This window comes from Gymnodraco acuticeps, unplaced genomic scaffold, assembly GCF_902827175.1.
Source record: "Gymnodraco acuticeps unplaced genomic scaffold, fGymAcu1.1, whole genome shotgun sequence".
NCBI lineage: Eukaryota > Metazoa > Chordata > Actinopteri > Perciformes > Bathydraconidae > Gymnodraco > Gymnodraco acuticeps.
Window position 1 is genome coordinate 1 of NW_022989767.1, and position 19649 is coordinate 19649.

The 19649-nt window shown below is 44.1% G+C and overlaps 1 protein-coding gene across 1 annotated transcript; it reads left to right on the top strand.

Annotated features, from left to right (window-relative positions):
* Positions 1-579: 579 nt before the first annotated feature.
* On the top strand, positions 580-19286 carry LOC117546369 (venom protease-like; the record flags this gene model as incomplete). Its single annotated transcript, XM_034216582.1, has 6 exons — positions 580-827; positions 9733-9756; positions 9853-10027; positions 10192-10454; positions 13781-13917; positions 18960-19286. Coding segments are annotated over 6 exons (1174 nt in total), but the record flags the coding sequence as incomplete, so codon positions are not given.
* Between the last annotated feature and the right edge of the window lie 363 nt (positions 19287-19649).

Below are 19649 nucleotides of genomic sequence, written 5' to 3' on the forward strand. Positions count from 1 at the left end.
GAGATCTGTTTTCCAGCCTGAGTCTATTTAATTTATTGTTTTGGTTGTGTGATTTAATCATTTTTTTATAATTTAATTTATTTGTTTATTATATATTTGATATTATTATTATGATTTGAAATGTTGAATGTTCAATAAAAAAGTTATGTTAGAAAGGATGTACTTGAATTATATTATATATTATCATTATGTCAGTGGTCTTAAAATGGCCTTACAACGGTGCCGACAATATTATCGTTTATCGCAACAATTTCCGGGAAAATGTATCGTCCAACAAAAATTCATTATCCTGACAGGCCTAAGCTAGGCTAAAAACATCATAGATACAGCAGCCAACAAATAAACACACATAGTTGAAGCCAAATGAAGTTTCTCGTAACTCAGGTCAGACTAAAACAACAAAGAGCCTTAGGGGAATCATGCTTTAGCAGGGTGGATGCTTCTATCATATAACCTCAACCATCAATTTCTTTCTATAGGGAGACTCAGGTGGACCAATGATGATCAAAAAGGGTTCAGTCTGGGTCCAGAGTGGGGTTGTGAGTTTTGGACAAGGCTGTGCCTTGCCAAATTATCCAGGAGTTTTACGCCCGTGTGTCCAACTACGAAGACTGGATCAAAAATCACACTGGCTCTAGCCAACCAGGCTTTGTTGACTACATGTCCTCAGAAAGTTGATAGCGACTTGGACTTTGTCTGTCCCACCGCCTATCCCACCACCCATCACCCCTATCCCACCACCCATCACCCCTATCCCACCACCCATCACCCCTATCCCACCACCCATCACCCCCACACCACCGAGGACGGCAGTGTGTTTGGCAGTGGTGAGAGAGTGATCTCCTCACTCGGTCTTCTCCTTATGTTCTCTCTATGCGCTGGTCGGAGGCATATAAACATGAAGATGTTGAAGTAGACAAAGTTTATGGGTTTCTGTGTTCCAAATGGCTCATTCACTTGATTTGATATGACGCCCAAATTGTTCGCAAATAGACAATATGATTTAAAGATATATAACTGAAATGTTTTAAATTAGCGATAACCCTTCTTGTGATTTAAAATAATATAATTTAATTAAAATTGATTGCCTTTTCACCTTTCATTTGTTCCTTTAATCAAAGTGTTAAACTTATCTTGATTCCATTTCTGGTGGGAAAGTCAATCATTTTGCAGATGACTGGATTAAGTTTTTCAACGATTTTGCATTGTCTTGTAAAGATTGTTTTTCCAGACATGACGGGATAAAAAAACTCAAATAAATAATTATCTTTTGTGTTATACATTTTTTTTTCTTTTTGGGTCAGCAGGCCTATGAATAAGGTGACTAGTTTGGGTTGATGAGAGCCTTGAGAATGAACCAAAACAGTAAAGTTTGGGATACCAAAACAGTGCGCTGAAAGACACTAAAACGACACTAAAACGCTAGTGCTAACTCTTATAGGTTCATTCCTGTATTGTATTATGTGTGTGTTTATTGTAGTTTTGGTCTAGTTATGTTCAAATGACCTTAATGTAGTTTTCAAAGTTTGCAAAGTTGCAATAATTGTTGACTTAACCTAAAGTTTAAGTAACATAACGTAATTTACAAACGTTGTGTTTAAACTGGGCTGAACACATAGATACAATCCACCGGATTAACCTAACCCTAACCCTAATCTAAAGTTTAAAGGTGGGTAGGTAATTTTTGAGAAACCAGCTCGAGGTGCGCTAGAATTTCAAAATACACAGCCGGAAAAAATCTGCCACTTCCTTCCAGAGCCCCTCCTCCAACACACACGAACGCGCACATGACCAATGAGGGCACGAGATAAGTTTTGTGCCCAGATGGAAGGCTGACAGGCAGGTAGGCCATCCAGTTACTTTAGCCGGCTCAGATGATTGGTCGTGCTTTTTTACAGTACTACGACTTCCACAGATCACGTTTATTAATGGATTTTTTGGTCCAAAGCACTTCAGATATTCATTGCTATCGGGATGTTAAGAGCATTCCATGGAATATAACAAAAAGTGTATCTCGAGCCGGTTTCTCAAACTTACCGACCCCACCTTTAAGTAACATAACTGCCAGACTTTGTGCTAAGCTAGGCTGAACACATACATCCAACAAATTAACGTAACCCTAACCGAACATCACCTTAAGGTTAAGTCACATAATGTAACTTCAAGACTTTGTGCTAAGCTAGGCTAAACACATAGATACATCCACCAAATGGGTACAGAGATGTCATTAGACCAATTTAAAAAAAAAAAAAAAAAATGTACTGTGGCTCAAAACTAATATCTGCCAAGAGCTCCGGAATAAGATAAGATGGACCTTTATTGATCAACCAAAGGGATATTATAACCAGGGGTGCACATAACTTGTTTGCCCTGGTTCTCAAAGGAGCACCTGGAGATGTTGCTTGGTGCTCATCCTTAAAATGAAATAAACCGTAACTTTTGAGGGGTCTTGACTTTATTTGCCAGACACACGGCACTGAACACACATGCAGAGGTGAACACAGAACACACATACAGAGGTGAACACAGAACACACATGCAGTGGTGAACACAAGACAACATTAGCACGACCAGTAATCCTACAAGCTGTCATCACTACCCTCCTGACTGTTCTCCTCACTGTCTTCCTCTCTGTCAGACATGGTAGCTGATGATATGCCTACTTCTTTCTCTCTGGTTGAGTCTGCGATTAGCTGCTTGCATCCACAAGTCAACAGCTAGTTTTGGGTCGAAAGTCTCTGTTGTCATCTTAGACAAGTGGATGTAATCAAATAAGTATGTGAACATAACCAATAGCCTACCATAGCCAATAACAAATTAATGTAACTTATTTTATTTGTGTTGTTCATTCATATCTTATTTTACCTTAACATTTATTTATGCATTTTTTTTTATCTCTCCAGTTTTAAAGGATATGTTTGGTTACTGTCTTACAGAGATGGGGACTCGAGTTTGTGACTCGGACTCGAGTCGCACTTAAGTCGCACACACAGAGACTTCAGACTTGACTTGGACTCCTGCTCAAAAGACTTCGGACTCGACTTGGACTCGTGTTTTGGGACTCGTGAACAATCATTTTGTTTTCTATTTTTGGCGTATTAAAGGTGGGGTAGGTACATTTGAGAAACTGGCTCGAGATCGCTAGAATTTGAAAATACACAACCGGAGAAAATCTGCCACTTCCTCACAGAGCCCCTCCTCCAACACACACGAACGCGCACATGACCAATGAGGGGCACGAGATAAGTTTGTGCCCTGATGGAGGCTGACAGGCAGGTAGGCCATCCAGTTACTTTGGCCGGGCCGGCTATCGGGATGTTAAGAGCATTCCATGGAATATAACAAAAAGTGTATCTCGAGCCGGTTTCTCAAACTTACCTACCCCACCTTTAACATTAACATTAACATCATGGTAACACCATGGCGACAGGCCGCACACCTGCAGCTGTACCGCTTGTAATTAGGTTCAACTATAAAAACTTCGAGCAAAACGCCGGCGGCGCACCAACAAAGGAGCGCACACTGCAAAGTCTGCAATATTAAAATCGAGGGATGCTGGTGCAACAACGTCAAATCAGGCACTTGAAAACTCACTCGGAGAGGTCAGTCACATTAACGCATATGGATGGTTAGCAAACATGTTTAGCTCAGCATCAGCTATGTAATGTTAACTTAACTTGCTACTAGCTTTGTAACTGAATATTTGAAAAGCTGAGTGAATGTTTGCTTGTCACACTTGTTTGCATTGAGTGGCGTTGACATCCAACTCTTGACATGACATAAAAAAGGTCGGTAACGTTAATCATTACGTTCCGCTGCCACCATCTACTGGCTAACGTTAAACGTAGAAAAATACATAGTTACATACATAAATACATCTGTTGGTTTATAGGCAGGTTACAGGTTTATTGTTGACCACGTAACGTTAATGTTACAGGTTTATCAGGTTACCATTACACTGGGTTTGAGTGAGAGGATAGAGGAATATGTTTATTTATAGTAGACTTAAAAGATGTCATTAGAGACCCAGTGTAATTAAACAATACGGCTGCAGAGGTCAAATTTTAACATTTTTGTCCACTGGCCAAATGGCTAGCCTAGTGAATGTTGAAATGTTACCAGCCACTCAATAGATTGCCATTGTTATTTTTGGCTGGTGCGTGCAACATACAGTACCAGCCACTTGCATGATTTACCAGCATTTGGCTGGTAAATGGTGTTAATGGTAGATATCTCTTTTGGAACAGGTCATGTTTTAATATCACCAGTTCAGTATATTTCAGATAATATTGCAAGCAATAGTTTTTTAGTTGCAAATGGCACAGTACTTTTAACACAGTTTCCCTGCGGGGGAATAATAAAGTATTTGTGATACTGATTTCTGATTCTGAAGTGTTTTGCTTATAAGTTGTTTGCATTAGCTAAAGTGTGATGTTTTTCCTCATATGCATGCAATAGCCTGTTTAAAGTGATCATATAACAAACAACTAATCAGTACTGATACTGTATGCTAATAGATATAGGAGTGATAATAATACAGTAAATGCTTTGAATTTCTTAGATATAGCTGTGCAGTATTCTTAACAGACTGGATAGCAGCAGACAATAGAAGGCTTATTACAACCAGAAGAGACATGAGACTTTTATTTTTTAGAGACTTGAGACTGACTTGGACTCGTGACCAAAGACTTGAGACTTGATCAAGTCTCACCCCACAAAGACTTGAGACTTGACTTGGACTCGTGACCAAAGACTTGAGACTTGACTCGGACTTGCAAAAAAAGACTTGTGAACATCTCTGCTGTCTTATACATTGGAATTATTTGAAACCTGTTTATCCCAATAATTATAAAGGAGTGCCTTGGAAATATGTGTTTACATAAATTGTGACCAAACCGTTTGAACTTAGACTAAGAGTCCTTACCTCACTGAGCTGTAGTTAACTCATCAGCCTCTCAGTCTGACTGGAGAGGACTCTCCCTCCACATTATTGTAGGAAACATCTTCTTCTTTATATCCGTTAGAGCAGCTAGCACGGCACCATATTCTAATAACAACAGCGCTGGTACCGGTGCACTCTCCCTCTCTCCCTCGCATTTTGGCTGTGAGCTGCGGGCGCCAGATAAGCCAACATCCCCCATTTTCATCACTTACAGCGTCCATCGTACAGGGCAAATGAAACGTGTAACCGGGGTGAAAAGGGTGTTACATTTACTTAATTATGAATATTGTTACATCAAGGCCGAAAATTAGGATGAGCCCCAACGGTCAAAATGTTTTTTTTCCCTCCCAAAACTGCCAGCGCAGCGACTCCACAGATCTGGCGCCCTAGGCGAACATCTAGCCAGTGCTACGGGCCGGCCCTGAGTTCATATCATGGTTCATATGCAACTCGCAAATACCTTTCTTTCTCTCTCTTCTCTCTCTCTCTTCTCTCTCTCTCATCTCTCCTCTATTTTCTCTTCTCCCTTCTCTCTCTCCCTCTCTCAATGTTGGTACGCAAATGCGCTTTGTTTCAAATGAACCGGTGCTCTTTTTTTGGCGCCAGTTTTTGGCACCAGTTATGTGCAGCCCTGATTATAACATTATAAAAAAACATAAAGTCCTTTGTACAAGATGAACTCCACTCATAAGTCGACTGTTCAAACCTGAAAAACTGGAAGCTGTTATTTTTCTGCTCTGTCATTCTCCATAGCGCTCATCAGATAGGATTACTCATGGTAGCACACACACATATATTTATGTTATCCTGGCAATGAAGTTAAACTCTCCCCTGGCCTGCAGTATCAATGGTGTGAAAAATAGCATAGACTAAGTGTGTGTGAACACTCATTAGGTGTGTGTTTTTGTGTGTGTGTGTGAATCTGGCCATTGTGTAATTGTACATCACAGTGCCATTTAAATGCCTTTCAAGGTTCACAAACTTCCGATGATGAAATGAAAACCTAACTGGGTCAAATGTACGTTATTCTTTCATTCCTTTTTTTACTCTCTAAACGTTAATTTTCAAATATTCACACATGAATGAACGCATCGTTTGTGAAAAACCTGCAATATGTTCTGCGTGGCTGATCGGAAAACTAACTAGCAAGCAGCCCGGAGCAACAGTCTCATTGTTATTCCGTGGATGGGATTAGTCTCAGTGTTGTGCGTAGACGGCTCTGCTAAGATTGTTCCCTAGTTTAGGTTTCATGTTATGTGTTTAGATAGGTTCCTGTTTTATTTTGATAGTCTTGTCTACCCTCATGTGTCTAAAGTATGTTTCATGCCTTGTCTGTTTTCCCACGGTTGTGATTGTCTAATTGTCTTCACCTGGTGTTGTCTGTCTAGTAGCCTATATATAGTTCTCGTCTTCCCCTGTCTCGTTGTCAGATTGTCTTGTGTGTTCCAAGCCTTCCAGCGTAAGATCCTTTTGTCATTGTCCATAGAGTTAGATTAGTGTATTAGTAGTTTTTGTTTTGTTGCTTTATGTATTCAGTGTGTTATGACCTGTCTACATGAAAACACTTTATTTTGATACTTTATTTGTCTCTGCATCGTGCATTTGATTCCACGCCCTTGTACAGCCCTAACAGTACAATCTGGCCAAAACATGGAATTAGCAGATGCAGAACCAGTTAAAACAGCGATACGACTTCAGGGCGAACATCTACACCATCATGAGGCAGGGACCTGGCGGAGCAGCAATATGGACTCCAAGCCTCGGTCAACACCCAAATCAGCGACATGGCAGAGGCGGTGCATCGTGTGCTGGCACGCCTGGACGCCGGTGCCACTGCTCCGGCATTACCTGATGCTGCGGCTCATCCTCAACAGCTGGCAGCCCCTCCTACTACAGCGGCGCCGCTTCCTGGATCTCATGCTGTCCCGTTGCCTGGCTTGGCCCCTCCAGATAAGTTTTTCCGGAGATTCCAATGACTGTAGATCCTTTCTGACTCAGTGTGATCTACACTTTAAGTTAATGCCCTACATATATAGCTCTGATTATGCTCAGATTGTCACGATCTGTCTGTGTTGTTGTTTTGTCTTGTCTTTTTCTATCTTTGGGTTTCCTGTTTTATTTTGTAAAGTGTTCACCCCCGTTTCCTGCCTGTTTGCTTTCTGTCTGTTTCCCTCCCTGATTACCCGATTGTGTTCACCTGGTGCCTCTGTGTTTTCTCCTCCCTCCTCACCTGTGTCTTGTTTGTGTGATTAGTCTTGTGTGTATTTAAGTTCTGGTTTTTCTGTCTGTCTTTGTCGGTTCGTCTTTTGTTGTTGACTGTGGTCACCGGTGAGTGTTCTGTCTGTCCAAGTTCTATTAAAAGTATATCAGTTTAATCTGCATTTGGGTCCTGCTTCCTTCGCTCTACCGTGACAGAACGAACCGGCCAGAAATGGACCCAGCAGATGATCCATTTGAGGTGGAACTACAACATTTTTCCTTTTTTTTGGCTTGCGGCTATGATTGGTGGAAGGGAGCGTCCAGTGTTCGGCAGAGGGAGGCCGCTCTGGTAGAGGCGCACCGGTTGGCTATGGAAAAACCAGACTTGGTGAAGTTCTTACCTGGCTGGATTTTGGACTTCCTCTGGGTGTGTGATTTCCAGCCTGCTGAATACAAACGTCTCTGTGTGTTCCGTCTGGAGTCAACCAGTGCTTCTGCCCCAGTTCCTGCTCCTGTCCAGGAGTCGTTTTCTGGAACTCGTCTGGCTTTTGGAGGTCCACGGAGCCTTCAGGCGGCTTCTAGGAGAAGGAGTCGCAGGTCCAGACTAGCAGCCCGAGCCCCAAGAGCCATGATTCCGGTCCCAGTTCTGGCCCCAGCGGCCATGGTTCTGGCCCCAGCGGCCATGGTTCCAGACCCAGCTCTTGCCCCAGCTGCCATAGTCCCATCTCAAGTCCCTTCTCTAGTCCCTTCCCAAGTCCCTCCTCAGGTCACTTCTCTAGTCCTTTCTCAAGTCATTTCTCAAGTCTCTCCTCTAGTCCCATCTCCAGTTCCTCCTTTAGTCCCTTCCCTAGTCCCTTCTCAAATCCCAACTCTAGTCCCATCTCAAGTTCCCTCTCGAGTCCCCTCTCGAGTTCCCTCTCCAGTCCCTACTGAAGTGCCGTTGGAGGTTCCGGCTTCAGTACCGGCCCACACAGCCATGTTTCCGGCTCCAGAACCGGACCTTACAGCCATGTTTCCGGCTCCAGAACCGGACCTTACAGCCATGTTTCCGGCTTTAGAACCGGACCTTACAGCCATGATTCCGGCTCCAGAGCCGGCCCATTCAGCCATGTTTCCGGCTCCAGAACAGGACCTTACAGCCATGATTCCGGCTCCAGAGCCGGCCCATTCAGCCATGTTTCCGGCTCCAGAACTGGACCTTACAGCCATGTTTCCGGCTCCAGAACCGGACCTTACAGCCATGATTCTGGCTTCAATTCCGACCCCCGCAGCCATGGTTCCGGCCCCAGCAGCCATGGTTCCGGCTTCAGTACCGTCCCCGGAAGCCATGGGCTCGACTCCAGTTTCGGCTACAGGGCTGGCTCCTCAGCCGACGCCAGCTCCCCGAGTCTTGTCGGTGTACCGGCTGACTCCAGCACCTCGTCTTCTGCTGGCTCCCCAGCCGACGCCAGCTCCCCGAGTCTTGTCGGCGTACCGACCGACTCCAGCACCTCGTCTTGTGCTGGCTCCCCAGCCGACGCCAGCTCTTCTTAGATCTTTGAATTTGTTTTGTCTGCTGGAAAGGCAGTGCAGAAGTGAAATATTATATATATATATATCCAGTTTTACCCATCTGGGTCAATGGACCGTAAAGTAATATGAAACCCATTGTAGTCATTGTGTTTTTTTAAATCCTCTCAAAAACACAACAATAATATTTTGTCTCCCTGTTGTCAGCAAATGAGTCCACAAAAGAAGGGGATTTAATAGAAAATTAAACTGGTTGAGCTGATTTTTTGTTGCCGTATTTTCAATTTTTATTTTATTTTGCACTCATGAGTTCTCTGGTGTTCTCGTGTTCACTTGTTCTGTTTGGTTGCTGAGAAAAAATGAGCATGAGTGTGTTCTATTCTATATTGGACAAGACGTGCTGTGCGAAGTTTATCAAACTAATGTCAGAAGTAAAGCATTATCAGTAAGTACGTCAAGAGTTTGGGATGGGCTATACTACAGATTTTGTGTCACGACAAGGCAGACTTTAAAGTGAACTGAAAGGATATTTTTTAGTTTTCAAAATATTTCAGAAGAGGACATTTCTGCCTTCAATAAAGCAAGCCCTCTGTTCAAATATCATGTCTGTTTTTGATGTGTGCTCATAAAAGGCATGCAAGGATGGATCGTAGGTGCATTTAATTAAGTAAAATTATTAAGTACTTGAGTATTATCTTTTCATTCTACCTTAAACTGCAACTCCACAACAAATCAAAGGGAATATATTATATATTGTACTACTTTCACTTATCTAACTAGGTAGTTTACAAATAATATTTTTACATTGAAAAAATAAACAAATTGATTTTGGTACACAGAACCAGCCAAGTCAATCAATCAACAAGCCATGTTCTATGAATTATCAATTAAACATTTATCTAACTAAAGTCAATCATCTGAACTCAGTAAAATTCCAACACAGGAACTATGCGTGTAGTTTTTTCACAGTGTGGTATTAGTATGTTTACTTAAATAAATTATGTGAATTGTTACACCACTAAATGCTTGTCATCGTTTGTTTCAACCAAGACGTTTGCATAACATTTTGTTCTCAATTTCAGGATGTCATTCACAACAGCAGTCAGGTAAGCGTATATGAGCAACATAACAAGTTCTTCAAGATTCCTTCAGTGAGTTATGAAAAGGACTGGTTCTACATGTCCATGTCTAATCTGTTCTCTTTTCTCTGTCAGCATGTGGCCGGGCACCAAACAACCCCAGAATTGTGGGAGGTCAAAATGCGGCTGCAGGAACTTGGCCCTGGGTAGCCAGTTTACAAGTGAATGGCAAGCACCGTTGTGGAGGGTCCCTGATCAGCGATATGTGGGTTCTGACCGCTGCTCACTGCTTCCCACAGTAAGGAATCACCGTTGATCAAGTTTTCTTTTAGATATTTTACAGGGAATTGTTCATTTGTTGCTTCCTAGTTGAGAGCGGGATGAGATAATTGACATAAATCAGTACTCTGGATGCTTAAAGTCCCAAAAATATATTTACCATGTTGATTCTTTGTCTTCAAGTCGCAAAATGAAGGTTGTTCTGGGCCTCGAAAGCATGTCTGGTCCAAACTTGAACAACGTGTCAAAGGCAATTGATAAGATCATAGTCCATCCTGCTTACGGCGACATTTTCAACAAAAACAATAACGACATGGCTCTTCTGAAGCTGTCGAGCCCGGTGACGTTTACCAACTACATCCAGCCGGTGTGCTTGGCCTCTGCAAACAGCACCTTCTACACCGGAGACAACAACTGGGTTGTTGGTTTTGGTACTACATCAAGAGGTAAGGTCACTGACTACAGACACAAGGATGTCTTTTGTCTTTTTTAACACCAATTTTAACTTAATTCTGTAACGTGATAATTTTCACGGAGACTTGGCTCAACTCCGCTATCCCAGACTCCGCCATTGCCCCCGACGGATTTACTATTTTTCGCCAGGATCGGACTGTTAATTCAGAGGGAAGCAAGGGAAGAGGTGTGTGCGTCATGATAAACAATAACTGGTGCACAGACGTGGGGATTATTTCTATGTACTGTTCCCCTCATTTAGAACACCTCATGATCGGATTCCAGGCTTTCCATCTACCAAGATAATTTTCATCAGTTGTGATTACAGCTATGTACATTCCCCCACACGCTGACAACAACACAGCGCTGGACGAACTGTTTAGTGTAATCGACAGTGTAGAGGAAACTTCTGTGTAGCTATGCAGTGGGAGTCACCGACTCAGGAAGGAGACACGGGAAGAGCAGTAGCTTTGATGTCAAACACATGATGGTTTATTTGGAGTTAACGGCCGGAGGATTCACATCACAAGTCCAAGAGTCAGAGGTTCTGACTTCACGGTAGAGTTGCCACGTCAATTCTGAAGAACTCTACCCCAGACCCATGTATTTAGCTAGTTCAGAGAGCATCATCAACATGCTGCATAACAAGATAGAATGATAACACCTCTATCAGCTGACGCCAACAGGCAGGAACAGGGAGACAAAACACTGAGAGCACAGCAGCCAAGGTTACAGGTGCCTGTGCTCAGTCAGGACAGTTTGAACTGATACACTGGGTCAAAGTTATGGGCCTTGGAAAATATTTCCCCAACAGACAGGACGGAGACTTCACGGCCAGAGGCGGCTTTCATTGTGGCTGGGGATTTCAACATCGCCAATATAAAAAGGAAGTCCTGCCAAAGTACTACCAACACATCAGCTGCCCGACGCGCCGCGGAAATACACTGGACCATGTTTATTCCCCTTTTCGACATGAAATGCATCGATGACGTGGTACAGAAGGTTACTGTACGGACATTCCCGAATCAAAAGCCCTGGACCAAGCTGAAAGCGTGCACTATCGTGCGTTGAGGTGGAGATTCAGAGGAGTACAAGAAATCTAGGTATGAACTCCGGAGAGCTATTAGCAGTGCAAAGAGACAATACAGAGACAAAGTGGAGTCTGTATTCATCTAGGCTGTAACATCCAGAACATGTGGGCAGGACAAAGAACAATGACAGATTACAAGGGAGCAGCGGGGGCTACTGCTTGCGCATCTCTCCCAGAGGAGCTGAACGTTTTTGTTTTGCCTATTTGAGAGCAGCCAGGCTGTGGAGGCACAGAAGGATCAGGAGCCCTGCCCTTTTGTTTTAGACAGGGCAGATGTGTGCAAATCCTTTAAAACGGTTAATCCACACAAGGCTCCTGGACCCGATGGCATCCTTGGCCGTGTTCTCAGGGTGTGTGCAGTTCAGTTGGCAGAGGTGTTCACAGACATCTGCAGTCTGTAGTCCCCACATGTTTCAAACACTCCACCATCGTTCCTGTCCCCAAAGGGTCTAAAATCACCAGCCTCAACGACTACCGCCCAGTAGCACTCCCCTCCATCATCATGAAGTGCTTTGAGCGGTTAGTCAAAACATTCATCACCTCCTCCCTCCCTGACTCTCTGGACCCCCTGCAGTTTGCCTACAGAGCAAACAGGTCAACAGACGACGCCATAGCCCTCACCATCCACACTGCCCTCTCACACCTGGACCAGAGGAACACATATGTGAGAATGCTGTTCGTTGACTACAGTTTAGCTTTCAACAACATTGTGCCCTCCAAACTGGTCATCAAGCTTAGAGACCTCGGGCTCAACAGCGCCCTCTGTGACTGGATCCTGAACTTCTTGACAGGCAGACCCCAGGCAGTGCGGGTAGGAAAAAACACATACTCCACCCAGATCCTCAACACCGGAGCCCTTCAAGGCTGCATGCTCAGCCCTCTCCTCTACTCTCTATTCACACACGACTGCGTGGCCACACACAGCTCCAACACCATCGTGAAGTATGCTGACGGCGTGACCGTCCAGATCACCGACGGTGACGAAAAGGCGTAAAGAGAGGTCGAAAACCTGACATCTTGGTGCCTGGATAACAACCTCCATCTCAACTTCAGCAAAACCAAGGAGCTGATTGTGGATTACAGGAAGCAGCAGAGAGAGGGACATGCCCTCATCGCCATCAATGGGACTACGGTAGGGAGAGTCAGCAGCTTCAGGTTCCTCGGTGTCCACATCACTGAGGACCTGACATGGACTCTTCACACTAACACCATCACCAAAACAGCTCGACAGCAGCTCTTCTTCCTCCGCAGGCTGAGGAGGTTCAACATGGACTCCAGCATACTCTGCAACTTCTACAGGTGCACCATAGAGAGTATCCTGACTGGCTGCATCACAGCCTGGTACGGCAGCTGCACCGCCCTCAACCGTAACGGCCCGTCCACACTACAGCTTCAAAAAAAGCTTGGAGCTGGGCGTGTGGGAAGCTCGACCAACAACCAATCACATGAATCTCCCGCCCCTGACACACAAGCAGCGGTTTGATTGGCTAGAGCTTGTACTGGCATATGATTTGATTGGCTGACGCTTCCGAGCTTCAAAAGTTGAACATTGTTCAACTTTTGCAGCCTGAAACGCCAGGAAAGCTCCGCTCTGCTTCCCACAATGCAGTTCGGCGAAAAGTGACGTCACCCCATTCAAAGTGAATGGGCAGACGCGTTGGAAACCGTTTTTGATGCTGTCGAAGCTGTAGTGTGGACGGGCCGTAAGACTTTACAGAGGGTGGTGAAAACTGCACAGCACATCACCAGGACGGAGCTGCCATCCATGGAGGATCTTTACTCCCAGCGGGTCAGCAAGAAAGCCCTGAGGATTACAAAAGACCCCCATCACCCCAGCCACAAACTGTTCTGTCTGCTGCCGTCTGGCAGGCGCTACCGCAGCATCAGGACTAAAACCCCCAGACTCAGGGACAGTTTCATCCCACAGGCCATAAGAATGTTAAACACCTGAACTTTTGAAGAACATACATAACATTCATCTGTTTGCAACTCATATATCAATATTCCAATTACTGTATATAAAATATTCTGCACTGTTATTATATTTTGTTTCTATTATATTCTATTTTATTGTATTTACTTGTACTATTTTAACTGTGTTATTGTGTTGAACTGTTGGAGGAGCCTGTGACCTAAGATGTTCATTGTCATAACTAAAGTGTAGCTATGCACACATAACAATAAAAGCCTTGAAACTTGAATCTTAACGTTTGAACTATCTCTGATTAGGTGGCCCTTATGCCGACACCCTGCAGGAAGTGAGGGTCCCAATCGTGGGAAACAATGAGTGCACATGTGCCTACCACGATCTCACAGACAACATGATCTGTGCTGGGTTAAGAGCTGGAGGGAATGATTCATGTCAGGTAACCAACTTTTTGTGTATTTACTCTATAAATACACTTTCTTCAGAAATGTCTGAAAGACTTTAACCACCTACAAAAACATGCAGGGGACTCGAGCCCCTATAGACTTTTAAGCAATAGAACGTCACTGAGGGAAAAACTTCCAGACTTTGTGTTAAGCTAGGCTAAAAACATCATAGACACAGCCAACAAATAAATACACAGAGTTGAAGCCAAATAAAGTTCTCGTAACTTTCATTCAGACATGGAAAAAGCCAGCTTTCGACATAATGACGATAAAGCTTCATACATTTATTTTAAGGCAGGTCAGACTGAAACAAACAAAGAGCCTTAAAGAGCAACTTGCAGGTTTTAAAAAGAAAATAGATTTATGCTTAACCTTGCCTGAAAATTACAATTAAAAAATGTAATGCAGGATTTTACAAGACATAAGGGCAGGAATTCAGAGGGAAAGGAGCCGTTTTGAGCTCTGCTACTAAAAACTGCTTTTTTTTAACGTCAAACGTGTCATATTACGTCACATGGGGGAGCTACTTTCTCGGACTCGTTCTCTGCCCAATCCGCGGTAGTAGTTTGTAGTTGGTTTGAGCGGTTGTGATTTAGTGAGCTGGTATTTTTTCGGTAATTTTACATTGCATTTCACCATTTGTAATCATGGGTGCGTTGTGCGAGGTGCATCCACCTCCCTGCAGCACATACAGTACTCTCCACAGCTGAAGCCTATCAAACAAAACGTTTATCAGGAAACCGTATTACATCTCTCTCCCCCCTTCGCTCCTCTCTCTCCCCCCTTCGCTCCTCTCTCTCTCTCTCTCTCTCCCCTCCGGTACACAGCACCATAAGACGTAGTGTGGAGTTGCATTAGGTAACGCGAGATACGGCTGATACTTGCGCATTAGTTTCTGTTATGGATCAGTATCAACAGTCCTGCCAGTAACGTTACTATATTATCAATACTACTTTAGTTATAGCCTGATATATGATAGCTAACTTTACAATGTTGTGATGTGACTGACGTTAGCTAACATTAACTGTAGCTAACGCCGGTGTTCCGGATTAACTGGTTTCCCGATCAACTGGTTTACAGAGGTGGGGGGCATGGCCTTTGACTGAAATTCTTTCACACACAGTGACGTCACGAGCTACCCACAATGCAACGCGCACCATATATCTATATAGAAATACGCCATTTCCTGGAGGTGCTAATATCCTGGAGGTGCTAATATAAACAGCTAGGTAATGTGGCCAGGCAGAGCGCACTAGGTTTTTTTTCTGAATTAACGACCGAAGAAATCGCTGCATGTCTTCGGATTACATCTCTGGACTTGAAGGGTGTACTCTAGGTCGTTACCAGCGTAAACTAGAGCTGTGTGGGTTGTCCGATTGCCCTTACAGACTGCCTGCAGATGTATGGAAAAACGGCTCTCGAAAGTGGCCTTCGGTCGATTTTGGCAGCATCTACGTCTATCTTCTAGAAACACCAGGAGTGGAGTGCACCAGCTGGGCGTAAAAAAGTAGGGCTTAACTCTAACGTCGGGCTTAGCTACGTCCGACGTAGTGATTCGAATTTACACCGAGTGCACCAAGCCTGACTAGTCTCGGGCGTAGCTGCGCCTGGTCTTAAGATGCGCGTCCACGTGAATACACGCGAAACAGTAATTGTTGCCAAGCAACGCCATTTTACAGACTCAGAGGACCGCAGAGAAGAGGGAATTCCCACACCCACAGCGTCATCGATGACTCAAGGGGAATCCCAAATGGCCACACCCCGAAAGAGAAAGAGGGATTTGTCAGAGCTACAGCGGGAACTGACGGAGAAAGAAATCGTTCGTGTGGAGGTGGAGACCGTCAAATTGAGAGCGGAACACGAACAAATTGAGCTGGAGAAGGAGAAATTGAGACTCTTCTTAATGCCCTTTCATTGTTAAACATGTAAACAAGACGCCCTGCCATCGTTAATATCCTTCTTGCCTGTTTTACGTTACTATGGATACTAGTCTGTCTTTCCGATTTACGCCTGCTCCGTACTAGGCGTAAAAGTTACACCCGGGCGCAACGCATACAGGGCTTAAGTCTAAGTGGTGCACTAGTCATAACTTTAGTTTGGTCTTAACCTTCGGTTCTACGTCGGACGTAGAGTTACGCCCAGCTTACGCCTAGCTGGTGAATACCCCACTTGTCACAATAATATTATCATGCCAATGCATATATGTGGTATTTTAGAGTTGACTAGATATTGATTAAGGCAATAGACTATGATATTCTGCTTGCACCTCGTGTGAAATGGTGGATACCGGAAGTACGGTGTCGCCCTCGGCCCAAAACCCGTATGTGTGTGTGAAAGAATACACATTTAGATCGCTTCTTCTGTCGTTTACATAAATCTTTTGGTATATTTGGCTCGGTAGGAAGACTTTGATGCATGTACCAGTGTGTGAGGTTGTGGTTATGATGGCGATATCCGGACGCGAACAGACAGCCCCATGTCAACTCGTTTTTATTTTTGTAGTCCTCGCTGTTCGCGTCCGGATATCGCCATCGTAACCACAACCTCACACACTGGTACTGAATGTAGACCAATGTTTTCGTTGTGATCGCTAAATTCACCTTGTTCAAACACTGACCCAGATCGCTGGATCGCTAGAAACACCGCTGTCATCAGGCTGGCAAGGGCTGTTCCATGCTCTGCTCAACCTCCCGGCGGGAGGCTCCCGCCTTCCCCAATGGACTCAGTAGCGCCCCCCGCTGCCGTGGAGCATGTGCCAGCCACGGCGGAATATTACTGCCAAAAGTCACGTGACTTTTGGCAGTAATATTCCGCCGTGAGAAGAAAAAGTTTTGTAGTTGTAAAAACAAGTTTTGTACTTGTAAAACCTATGCTGAATTTGTCTCTGAAACCTGATTTATTAGAAAAATTGTATGTGTTTATTTGATACTATAGATACGTTTTTTCTTTGCAAAACTAAATGCATTAGTTTGTAGATGGTGTTTTGTATTTGCAAACCACATTGTGTTTGTTTGTGAATCATGAGGCATTTGTAAAACCTGTTTAGTTTGTTTGTGGAGTTATGGCAGGAAATTAGCTCCATATTATTTATTCTAATCCTTGGCTGCTCCTGGTCTCTTGAACGCCTAGCAGGCTCATAATTATAATCATATGCATTCGAATATATATTTTCAACCTCTTCTGTGTCAAAACTAGCATTGTGATCCATGTTTATTCATACGTTAGACCGGCCGCTCTCCCCCATGTTACGTCACACGCGGGAGGTCACGTGTAGGGTTGGGAACCGAAACTCGGTTCCAGATGAGAACCGATACGAAAATGCCGGGTACCGGGTACCCATACAAAATACACAATTTCTGCTTAACGGTTCCTAAACGCGGTAGACCCTGTATTCCACCGGGTCCGTCTGCGCCGCGGGTCCGTCTGCGCCGCGGTGACCCGGTGGAATACATAGCGGACTGGCCATCTGTGTGTTCTGGAGAATCACAGAACGGCCGGTCGTCAGCGGGCCGTTGACGGCCGGCTCCGTACGCTGACGGCCCGCACCGCCCTTAATTTTTTTAAACGCCATCATGTAAGTTGTGCTGACAGGCGACAGAGGTCCACAGTTGCCCCGCAGCGAGGCTCCCCCGCCCTCCCGTAGACAGTTCACGAGCTCAGTCACTTCATAACACCACAGATGGGTCGCGGTAAATGCTCTGAAGTAAGGCTCCACTACACTATAAAAGAAAAAGACAAGACACAGTGTAATGCCTGTTAATAGCTTGCCACAGGCATAGCTCAGTTAAAATAAAGCACAGCTATTGTGCATTACATTTGTATTGCATGCAGAGATGGGGTCGTTACTAAAAAAAAGTAATATATTACACTACTTCGTTACTCTCTAGATAAAGTAACTCGTTACTTTACTCGTTACTTTACTCGTTACTTTACTCGCAGGGCCGGCCCGCCCCTACAGGCAGATCACGCAGACTGCGGCGCACCTACAGTGTAAGCACGCCACAGTTTTGCCTCTGTGAGACTCCACTTGCACCCCCAATTACTATTGCATTAAGGAAGACATAACACAAGTCTTTATTTTTATATGCTCTAAAATAGGCTACCAGCCTACCACAACAAACTAACAGTCTGTGAAACGTCAAGACACTAATTAATGAAACCAGTTCAAGACGCATTATTCTTATCATTCTTTATGAGCGCATAACGGTAAGGTATCTAATTACTTATTTATTTAGTATTCCATAACTTAGTAACAGAGATGGTCAAACTAAAGTGGTAGAGACATGGCAGAATTCCTACAATGAAGCGGGGCATTGAACTGTTCACCCGTGAGAGGGCGATCAACAAAAGAGAGCGAGCGCCCCGTTGAGGGAGTTTACAGATGAGAAGACTCATCCATGTTTATGCAGCACTGCACGTGGAGATGTGGTCTCGCAAATCACGCAGATTACATAGGCCTACATGTATATAAACCGATGTAAACATGCGGCGGAAACCCCTCTTGTCTGTCAGTGAGTGTGATTATTTTATAAAAGTAACGAAGTAACGCGTGTCGGGGCAATGTTAGTAACTGTAGTGTGATTACTGAATTATAAAAGTAACGCGTTACACTACTCCGTTACCGACATAAGTAATATTATTACAGTAACGCGTTACACCCAACTCTGATTGCATGTATATTTTTTTATTTGTAAAAATGTCAGTTAAAGCTTAAAAGAATAAAGATATTTTTGTTATCTAAACGTTTGACCTCTTTCTTTTACAATTTTGGAATCGATAAGCAGAACCGGAATCGGAATTGATAAATTTCAAACGATACCCATCACGTGGGGAGGCTTTTTTTATGCGGAAGTAAAAATGTCTTACAAAAACGACGCCAGATGTCACTGTAGTGTATATTTCTGTATATTTTTTAGAAAATCTAATGTATACATCATTTTCCTACACATTTATTCACTGGTGTGTCTAACCTGCAAGTTGCTCTTTAAGGGAATCATGCTTTCATATAACCTCAACCATCAATTTATTTCTACAGGGAGACTCAGGTGGACCAATGATGATCAAAAAGGGTTCAGTCTGGATCCAGAGTGGCGTCGTGAGTTTTGGAAAAGGCTGTGCCTTGCCGAAGTTTCCTGGAGTTTACGCCCGTGTGTCCCGGTTCGAAGACTGGATCAAAAATCACACTGGCTCTAGCAAACCAGGCTTTGTTGACTACATGTCCTCAGGAGTTGATAGCGACTTAAACTTTGTCTGTCAACCAATCCCTACCCCCACCCAACACCCCTCTCCCACCACCCAACACCCCTCTCCCACCACCCAACACCCCTCTCCCACCACCCAACACCCCTATCCCACCACCTAACACCCCTATCCTACCACCCAACACCCCCATACCACCACCCAACACCCCTATCCCACCAACCAACACCCCTATCCTACCACCCAACACCCCTATCCCACCACCAAACACCCCCATACCACCATCCAACACCCCTATCCCACCACCCCTATCCCACCACCAAACCAAAATGGAGATGTTGAAGTAAGACAAGTTTAGGGTTTCTGTGCCCAAATGGCTCATTCACTTGATTTGATATGAGCCCTCATTGATTGATCTACTTCTGTGCCTTTAATTTAAGTGTAAAGCTAATCTTCATTCAATTTCTGGTGGAAAGGCAATCATTTTATAACATAAATGCAAACGAGTGGATTGATGTAAAGTTTG